At 32.6% G+C, this 10,821-nt stretch overlaps 1 protein-coding gene across 7 annotated transcripts; it reads left to right on the forward strand.

The window, feature by feature from the left end:
• Nucleotides 1–4,837: 4,837 nt before the first annotated feature.
• LOC106437619 (protein pleiotropic regulatory locus 1) lies at nucleotides 4,838–6,803 on the forward strand. Of its 7 annotated transcripts, none has more exons than XR_007318419.1 (6): nucleotides 4,868–5,427; nucleotides 5,553–5,577; nucleotides 5,903–5,993; nucleotides 6,131–6,216; nucleotides 6,284–6,356; nucleotides 6,462–6,803. XR_007318419.1 is itself a non-coding variant. In XM_013878537.3 (5 exons), the coding sequence occupies exons 1-4, from the start codon at nucleotides 5,425–5,427 to the stop codon at nucleotides 6,320–6,322; spliced, it is 369 nt and encodes a 122-aa protein (XP_013733991.1). In that variant the 5' UTR covers nucleotides 4,838–5,424; the 3' UTR covers nucleotides 6,323–6,356; nucleotides 6,462–6,803. The 7 variants fall into 7 exon arrangements, 3 of the variants coding, with proteins under 3 accessions (XP_013733991.1, XP_013733990.1, XP_013733989.1); XR_007318418.1 differs by having other exon boundaries at nucleotides 4,872–5,191; nucleotides 5,307–5,427; nucleotides 6,131–6,356; XM_013878537.3 differs by having other exon boundaries at nucleotides 4,838–5,577.
• The last annotated feature ends 4,018 nt before the right edge of the window (nucleotides 6,804–10,821 follow it).

A 10,821-nucleotide genomic window follows, 5' to 3' on the forward strand; every position in this document is an offset into this window, starting at 1 on the left:
AATTTAAATATATCATCAGAGTGTCGTTAAACTTGATACAAAGAGGACAACAAAATCATACCCCTTTCGGAAATACACTTTTGCCAATGTCAAAAGGAAGTAAACTCTGAAAAGCATCTTGATCCTCAGTTTTTACGCTCCGAGTAACAGCTCGCTAATAGATAATTCTTAAGAGGAGCAATCTACAAAATTGGTCGATCCAAATCATCTATGCAGCAGAACAAACAATTGCAGCAAGAGCTTCATAGTTCATAGTAAGATCTGAAGTTATATTGAAAGCCTTGTTCAAGACAATCCCAAACTAGAATATATATTTTAAAGTTTCTTGAAATATTTTGCCACAAGAGTCAAGACCCATTAACGGTTCTGTAAAAAGAAATATACTTACATGTGTTGGTCATATTGATCCAATAGATGTAGTACAGTCTCTTCCTTGCTCTTGTAATCACGCATGCACTTCATGATCCTTCCGTGAACCTGAAACAGAGCAACGAAAGAAGAGCGTAAGAGATTATATAATGTAACTTCTAACGGATTGATGATATGATGGATTCTTACGTAAGGCATCACCAGCATTAGAAGTAGTAGGTTCTTGAGGTGTTTGTGATGTTACAGCATCATCATCTCTTTGGATATTACATAGACGTTGTTGCTCTTTCTCTCTTTTATCCCTGAACCACATCGGTATGTGTTTGTGGCTGTATATTCTTGAAGCTTTACGTATCTTCCGATAAGTGTCGCAAGACTGATAGTAGGATCTGAAATATTTTGTGTACATTGCTTAACAACGATCCCAAACTACAAAATAAAAGTTTATAATCACTGAAACTATCAGTTCAAGTGGTCCAGAGACATATCCATATAGTCATACAAACCAAAGAAGAAGAAAAACTGACACAATTCATCGGGTCTTGTAGAACAATTAAGTACATAAACTTGACACATAATGTATAGAGCCAATAAGTGAAACTTACCTGCAAGAGTCAATCATTCTGTGTTATCAAACCATCGAAAGCCACAAAGTATAGCCATGTGTGTGATTGTCGAATGTAAATTAGGAAGAGAAAATCGAGGTGAGCCATGACAGAAAAGAAGAGTAGAAAAGTACGAACTACAGAGAACTTGGTTTGGGGGTAGTGAGGGTTCGTGTGTATGGCCCTAAATTTATACCAAGTGGTTGATAAATTCATGAAATATCTGGATTTGAAAGATGAAGAATCATCAGAGGTAAAACGAAACATTGAAAAAGATTTTAAAGATCATTGATTGATCAAAATCCATTTCTAATCCATCTATGTTGACGTGGCAAAATCGAACTCACCCATTGGTTGATTTTTCATGCCTACGTGCATAGACTCAATGGAACTCATATCCTCTTTTTAGTATTGTAAGATAAGATTTCATGATGTGTTCAAAAAAATAAAATAAGATTTCATGGATTTTGTTTTTGGATTTCTGGATCTTGGTTTGATATGGAAACTGAAGATTCATGGTGTTGACAGAAATGAAATTAGATGCAGAAACAGTTTAGCTTTTACTCTTTAATTTTCGCATTTGTTAGCTCTCTTTTTTGGAGGGGCATTATTCAAAACAGTGTCACATGATTATTTAAGAATATAAAAGATATAGACTAATACGTTCATAGTCAATTGGTTTTGAGTTGAAATATATCTAATTTGATATAAGTATCAGAGCATGATTCATGCATTGCAACATAAGCCATAACCGATATAACCCAAAAGTTGGTCCATTACTTACCAAAATATTCTATGACTAATAGTTAAAAAGCCGTTCTCTCAAAACGTATTATGGACAAAAAATCCCAAGTTAAAAATTGTTAATCAATACTATTAAAATACTATTAAAAGAGAAGTAGTCTTCAAAAATCTACCTATGAAAGTTGTTTGGACCCTTTCATTTATCTCATTATTTTTTTGTCTTACCTTAAATTTAAACTAACAATATGTTACCATATATTTCTCTAACAATAATTTATTCAATTCTTTTATTTATTCAAATCTCACTCCTATATCCTAATCACTATTATTACTATATTTACCATTTTGATTTTTAATCGTAAAAGCATTAAAACTAATGTTTTATATTATCACTTTTATCATGTAATCTTCGATGAAAATGTAAGTTAATCTTCAATTTATCACACTTATTTAATATTGTTTTTAATTGATTTTCTGATTCTTTGTTGAATAATATTATTTGCAGATTCTGTGACTCATGGGTTTATTTCCGCCGAACGTGCTAATCATTACATGTCATTTTTGAAAGTCGGTTCCATTGTGAAAGTCGATCGTTTTGAGGTTGCTAGGTGGTCAAGCATGTACAAAGATAACTGATCATCTATTCCTCATTCGTTTCATCTCACCAACTATTATTGATGAAGTCATCACGGATGCTCCTAAGATCAATCTCCAGTCATAATTAGACTGTTCGACAATTTCCAAGTGATTGCGAATACAAACCTAGAACTCCCAGGTATATTATTATATTGCATATGGATTTATATTATATTTCGGTATCATAACTGATATTTAAACTCGCAGATGTGGTTGGAAAAATCCGTTCTGTCCAGGGCTCTGACCTTACCAAAGAAACAACTCGAGTCTTTATCCTCCTCATTGATCCGTAAGAAACAATCAACACACAATTCTTTTTATATTATTATCTATATTGTGCTAACATCAATAATCAAAAATAATTCCTACCCAAAATATGTGATCGTCTATTTATCTCACTTACTTATCAAACTAATTTTACACAAACATTTATTTTACGGCTTAAAAGAAATCACAACAACTCAAACAATCAAAACACCAAAAACTAGATTTCCAAAAAAGACGAATCATTAATGATCACCTCTCTTTTTTGTCTAATCTTAGAAATAAACTTCAAAACAAATATATCAAATCAATCACCTCAACTAAAACTCAACGACACATACATCAAGTCAGCTAAACAAATACAAACAACACAGCCAACTATTTAACAATTTACAAACTTACTTTCGCAACGAAAACGACAACCAAGATCAGTGAAATTACCTAAACAAAAAAGCAGAGTAAGTTACGAACTCTGATAAATACAACTAACAATGATTTTTTTTTACATATTACCCATCAAATAAAGGAGAAACAAACACAGCCACACCAGAAGATACAAGAGACAATCCTGACAGACACAAAGGCGACAACAACATCTCCACATGCTCACTCCTCTTGTCTTATAAAAATAGCTTACATGTCCAATGTCAACATGCGAGTGCTATTGTCTTCTTATGAGAAATACATAAATTCGTTTAAAACTCATTAAGGCTCAAATACTCAGAACTGTCACTCATTTTATAGTTATTTCCACAAGTTTTAGTGTATTTGTTTTAAAGGTCCGGTAAGAGCAATAAGTTTAAAAATAAAAAAGAAACATATAACAAACATAATAAGGATAATGAAAATTATTACTTAATACACACAACTTACACAACTAAACTGGAGAAAAATATTCAGAAACAAAAGTTACTGTCAACAACTTTAATATAATTTATGTACTCTCAACACTACAAGAAACAAATTAAAAAGACAAACAAACAATTAGTCTCAGTGACACAACAAACGACACCACGAACTATATAAATCACATTACTAACACAGTTTAGTACTTCATAAACAATACATACATAGTTCATCATCACAACTTTAACCCTATAACAATAAAAAAAACTTGAAAAACAACTCAAAACGTAAAATTCACAACTACAATAACCCAAGCAAATATTGAGATGAAACAAAAACTCTGTCCACAACTCCGCGCTTGCGCGGGGGTAATGCTCCTAGTATATAAAATATATGGGTTAATGTACTCATAGTTAATTGGTTTTGAACTCGTGTTGTGTGTTGATGAACTAAAAAGTTGAGTATCACTACAAAGGGATGAGGTCAAGATAGCATAAGAAGATGACTTATTCTTGGGTTCACCTCCTAGGGTGAACCTCTAGGTTCACCAACCAATATGATTATGTTATTTAATATTTGATATCTTTTAAAAAATGAAACAAAATATTGTCAAATTATATTATCTTTTTAAAATTAAAAAGTAAAAAGAAATAAATAAAAAATAGTAGTAATTACAAAAAAAAAAAAATTTAAAGTCGTCAGCAAAACATTAAACCCTAAATTCTAATCCCTAAACCCTAAATCCTAAACCCTAAACCATTGGGTAAACCCTAAACTCTAGGATAAATTTTAAACTCTAGGATAAATCTTAAACTCTAAATCAAAATCACTAAACACTAAAACACTCAAGGGTTTAGGGTTTAGGATTTAGGGTTTAGAGTATTAGGGTTTAGTGTTTTTATTTAGAGTTTAGGATTTATCGAAGGGTTTAGGGTTTACCCAAGGGTTTAGAGTTTACCCAATGGTTTAGGTTTACCCAAGGGTTTAGGGTTTAGGATTTAGGGTTTAGGAATTAGGATTTAGGGTTTAGGGATTAGGATTTAGGGTTTAGTGTTTTGCTGACGACGTTAAAAATATTTTTTTAATTCTTTTTTCTGTAGCTGCTATTTTTTTTTACTTTTTTTTTTTTAAAAACATAATATAAATTGATAATATTTTGTTTTCTTTTTTAAAAGATATCGAATTTGAAATAATGAAATCCTATTGGCTGGTGAACCTTTAGATTCACCCAAGAATAACTCTAAGAAGATAGCGTTTTGGTCAATGCTATCTTTGACATAATCTTTACTTTACGATAGCGTTTTATAATATGCACGCTATGTTTTATTTTTCGGACTCTAAGGCATGTAACGCTTTTTAAGGAAATGTATTTTTATATAGCTTTTGTAATCTTGAAACCCTACGTATAGTTTAGGCGGAAAATTATTTTATTATTTTAGCAAAACCCGGCAAAGACTTAGCAAAAAAAATTTAACTCTCCCCCTCAAACTCTCAAAATTCACTCTCAATTTTTTTCTCCCTTTGTTTCAAATCTGTCGAGGTTCTCTCTCAATACAAAACCCTTATTTCAATCTCTCGACGCTAATCTCAAAATCTCCATACTCTTCCGTTCTCTTCTTTCTCCCTCCTCTTCCTTTCTCTATGGCCATTTAATCCCGACCTTCCACCAGATCTACTCGCTGTGCTCCGCCTCAAATCGACTAAGGTCCTCTCTCCGTGACGGAATCGTAGGCTCTGCTCTTATCAATTATCATTTTTCAGTGTTAATCTGAGATTGGTGCTGGTCGCTACATATTGTGATGGCTTCTAACGATGGTAAGCCCTTCTGGATGAAACACGCAGAAGACGCCCAAATCAAGGACCAAGGAGAGAAAGATGCCGCCACCAAAGCAGCATTCGAAGCCACATTCCAAGGCGTCGATAGTGATAGCCTCATTATTGTTTTCTCGTGTGGTGTTTGATGGTAAAGGTCATGTCTTTTATGTCTGTAACATGCTTTTCTTCTTCTGCTGCTGGACTCATTGGCTCTCAAATCGTCATTTTTTTTGAACTAATCATAGAAATTCTTCACTATTTTCTTTCTTGCAGCAAGAAGATTTGTCTCAGCCATAAGGTAAATAGAAACCCATATTCCCTTTTGCTTAAAGCTTCCAACTTTAAGTTTCGATCTTGACATTAGCTTTCCTTCCTACCACAATCGTTACGATTGCAAGTTTATCCAAACTAATTAAGATGTTTGATTTGCTAATCTCTCTTCCTGTGTTTCACTTACTAAACCGAGGGCTTATGCAAATCAAACTTGTCAATTAGCTTCGAACTTCAAGTTTCAGTTTTATAGTTACCCTTTAATTTTGCATAAACTCTCTGTGTTTCACTGATTGCTATGAGTACTGAGTTGTGTATATAAATATTTGATTTTTACAAGTTTTATTGTACAGAGAAAAGTTGTTTTTGGAGGTGTAGAGCCTGTGAGTCAACCTCCATGGCGATCTGAGCAGACAGGAACATCAACTGCTTTTGCTCTCACTGGTACTATTTCCTGTCACCTATTTGGCTTATTTTTATGAATTATTAATTAATAAAAAAAACTAGCTTCCTCTCCTATTTGTATTTCTATTAAGCATTGTTTGGAAGTCTAACAATCATGTGCCCAATGAATTCTATAGGTCCTGAAGGTTCCAAGAGTGTTCAAAAGGGTGTGACAGAGAATGCTCTTGTTGTTGGTCCAACTCTACAGCCAAAACTCTTTCAGGTGTTGTTAACCTTTGCTGTTTATTCGAGTAGTGTTTTTGACTCGTGCTTAATTATTATTTTCACAGCTCATCCAGGTGCACTTGGGTTGGGTTACTGGAGCATAAATTGTGCTTTAGCTCTTGAGAAAGAAAGTATGAGGTTAGTCTCTTAAAATTTAGTTGGCAGACATCTCTATGACCCAACTTTGGACGTTTTATTAACCGGAGGTAATAATCTGAGACAAGTTTTGATGTATTGTTGCAGCTGCAAAGAGACAGTAGGTTTAGATGCTTGAGAAAGTGGTGATGGAATCATCGAAGGACTTGGAAGTGCAAAGCCAAGAGAAACAAGAAGCTCCTGAGGCGAGTTCATGGCGGCCTTGCCTTTATCACTGCAGAGACTGATTCTGCTTCCAGTCCGACAACATAGCTTGCTTACCAGAGGAGGAGAAGAAGAAGCTCATGTGTTGCAATTTTGATATCAACTAAAATTTTGGTTTAGTTTTTGTATAGGTTTGGTTATTTTGTAAACAATTCGATATCAAATAATATTTTTCAAAATATTTTTATTTTGTAAATAATTTTGATATATAATTTTTTTTCTATTTTTTTAATAACGCTATAATAGCAATTATTATTTGCTATTATAAGTTATACAATTGCATAACTAAAAAACGCTATCGAACTAATACTTTAACATAGCATACGCAAAAACGCTATCTAAAGTGCCCGAGAAAAAATTGCGGGGAAGATACAGCGTTCGCCGCGAACGCTGCACTATCTTGCAATATCGTTTTCTTCAGCTATATATGAGACGTTTTCTTGTATATTAGTTTACATATAGTTACCTAATTAGTACATAACATACATATAGGTTGACCGTTAAAGAACACTTAATCACATTCAAAGGTAGCATGCATATCCAACTAAATTTTGATATAATAGAAGATTGATTACTGGTTTCATCTGTTTCTAGTTTCTACGATTTGAGAAAACTTCATTATAGATTCTACGATTTTCTTCATATTATATTTGAAATCTACATTCGTGACCAAAACGAAACGAATGAACGAAATGATGAAAATCTGAAGCGATTCGTCCGTGAGAGTTAGGTTCTTATTATATATAAAGAGAATGACCCATTTCCCTGATATTATTGGTGACAACGTTGACAAGATTCCCGGCCAGATGTAGGTGGTGTCGTACGGACATCGATGAACTTGTATAAACTCATGAGCATATCTCTCTTTCTCATTTTCTTTTATTCTAGCTCTAGCTAGCTATTGCTCTGTTACTCAACCATGAGTTCTTCCAATCAAGTTACTTCTTTTGTTACCATGGAAACTTAAACGAAGTGATATCAAGGTTTACGTTTATGTCTTCAGAACCAAATATCTTGGTGCGAATCTAATAATCGGTTCGGAAATCGAAAATTACATAAAATTTTGAAGCAAGGGTAAAGAGAAAAACATAAGATTTTGCACCCACGCACTTTGTCTGTGTTTTAATTTTAACACTATGTAATAATCCGCGCCATGCACAGACTGAAATAATTAATTAGATTATTTATTTTACGCTGTAATAAGATATTTGTTGTATACTTTTTTCAAGGGAATGACATTCAGATATCCGTTCGGATTCATTTGATCTATTCGGATTTTCATTTTTAGAGTTATAAATTTAAATATGATTAGGATATTTACAAATTTATGTTTGAATTTGGATTAGATTTGATTCGAATCATTGCAGGTTCGTTTCGGGTTCGAATTCGGGTACCTATTTTAATTATGTAATTTTTTAACAAAAAATAAAATATATTTAATCCTCAAAATCCGAAAATAAAAATAATATAAAACATAAAAATTGAATAATTTAAGACTAAATACTTAAATTTACATAAAAATAGTTCAGTTTATTTATTTAGATGGAGAAAAATATATATTTTTAGTATTTTGAACATATTTTGTTATTTTAGATATTTTCGTATTAATGAATATCTAATAGACATAAAATTTAAAATAACTAATATATTTAAGTATATAATTGTGTGTTTAGATATTTTCGGTATCTAAAATATTTCAGTCTAGATCGGATTCGGGTCTGGTTATTCGAATATTAAACTTTTAGATCCATATGAATACTTAATCAGTTTTAGTTTGTGTTTAGTATTAATTTCAAATTAAGTTTTGTTTGGTTCTTCGGATCCAAATATCTTACTCAGACTTACTTTCTTCTACAAATATAAAGAAAAATAAATAAATGTAAAACTAATATGTTAGGCTTATTTTACATATATAATTATTGGACCATACTTTAAGAATATCAATAAAAATGGTTGGGCGTCGTGCCAATATTGTTGGACATGTTAAAAAATTGACGTAGTCTATAACCAATAATGTGTACTTGCTTATAAAAGCCCTTGGCAAATATGATAAAAACACGATACAATCGAGTGAAATATGTTAGAATTGCGTCAAAAATAATGTGATCTTTTCACTCGGTACATGAATTTTGTTTTTCAATTGATTTCGCGAATTTTCTTTTTCTTAAAGTTTTTATGATTTCTGATTTTTTTCTAACAATATGATTATGTTTCTAATTCTTGATCTGATATGAAAACTATGTAAAGAAAAACAATACTTGAATAACCTAAAGATCCAACTTTGTGTGTAGGGTTTTTCACCTCAGTTTCTTTAATTCATAACCAATCACAATTATTTGTTGCTTTCATATGCATAAACTTCAACCATGGCCAAGTTCGGCAAAATACCAAACTATTAATTTCTAAAATCATTCTCATTCCGGCATTTTAGTTGATGTGAATCTTAATAATTTTGTAATTTACTTCTTTCAACAATGATATTATTGAGTACTTGTCCGAAGAGAACTTCAATTCACTAATACAAAGGTTAAAAATACGAAAGCTAAAAATGAACTGATTAAAAAAATTAGCGTGTGAACACATTAAATTGTTTGATAAATGAATGTGAGACTGACACGTAAGCATTCTAAAGTTGAAATGATTGTGAGACTGATACGTGTCAATGTGTGTTTGAACACATTTATTGTAAATGCTTATCTTTTAAAATATAAGAGCATGTTTAATGAATGCTCTTAAGTGGGTCTCTTAGTCTAATTACGAATTAAAAGAAAAGAAAATTTGATGAAAAGCTAAGGAATGTCACTTAATTAAGAGAGTTAAGGCACATGTCAAAAAATTATTGGGTAGAGGATAGATGTGAGTTTCGTCTGTTTCGTTCTTTCTTTTCCTTCTCTCTCTCGGTTCCTCTTCTTTTTGATCGAGCACAAGAAGACGATGAAGGAGTTTATAGATTTGGATTGGGGAAACCAGATCAAGAAGAACAACGACTTCGCGTCGATTAAATGCTTCTCTTTTAAAATATGAGCATATTTAATGCATGCTCTTAAGTGGGTCTCTTAGTCTAATTATGAATTAAAAGAAAAGAAAATTTGATGAAAACTTAAGGAACGTCTCTTAATTAAGAGAGTTAAGGCACATCTCTTAGGAGGCACGTGTCAAAAAATTATTGGATAGATGATAAATGTGAGTTTCGTCCGTTTCGCTCTTTCTATTCCTTCTCTCTCTCTCGGTTCCTTTTCCTTTTGACCGAGCACAAGAAGACGATGAAAAAGTTTATAGATTTGGATTGGGGAAACCAGATCAAGAAGAACAACGACTTCACGTCGATTTGGAGCAGGAAGATGAAGAGATTCTCACTGAGTCATCATCACAAGGAGATGAGAGAAGAGGAGAAACTCACCGGCCGTCGCTCTTGCGATGTAGAAGCTTTGATCGATCGGTTCTCGTCGAAGAAGAAGCTTTGATCGAGAAATCATATAGCAAGCCGACGCCATTGTCCACTCTGATTCTAGTCGAAGAAGAAGCTTTGATCGATCGGCTTCGATCAAGAGACAAGGATTGCTTGAGGTTGATGAACTGAAAGCTATCTCCAACGCAAAGGTATCAAATTGGTATTCTATTAAAAATCACAAACCAGAGAGTAGTGAGAGGAAGCAGGAAAGATTTGTGTAGCTAGTTGTGAGAGGAAGCAGGATAGTGTAGAGTTAAAGAGTTTCTCTTTTAGTGTTGTATCAGCTATCTCTGTATATCTTCTTGTTTGATTCGATTTTAGCGGTATTTCTTGACTCTTGATCTCGGCGGATATCTTTGTTATGTTTCCTATGTAGCCCTTATGTTCTCTTCTTTTGGTCTCAGTTGCAATCTTTTTTAGAGTGTTAAGATAGATTTCCTTGTTGTAATGATCTGAGTTGCTAGCTTTTTGCTTCTCTTTTGGTCTGAGATGGTAATATAATCTGAAGTGCAAGCTTTTCGCACTACAGGAAATGTGAGTATTAATAGCATCAGATTATAGCGTTCATGACAGTTTTGCTATTGTATACTAACACTTATATTTTTTTATAGCGTTTGTCAATTCAAAACGCTATATTTGTTATCGCGGGAAAATAAAATGTTTTAGCCACATTCGTTTTATCATTGCAGATCCAAAATTAAAAGCTATTGTAATTGTAAAATATCTAAAATTTTAGTCAAAATAAAGTTAACATCTTTGACCAGGCTTGATACATACCTGTCGACCTTCTTC

Source organism: Brassica napus, chromosome C1 (genome assembly GCF_020379485.1).
Source record: "Brassica napus cultivar Da-Ae chromosome C1, Da-Ae, whole genome shotgun sequence".
Lineage (NCBI taxonomy): Eukaryota > Viridiplantae > Streptophyta > Magnoliopsida > Brassicales > Brassicaceae > Brassica > Brassica napus.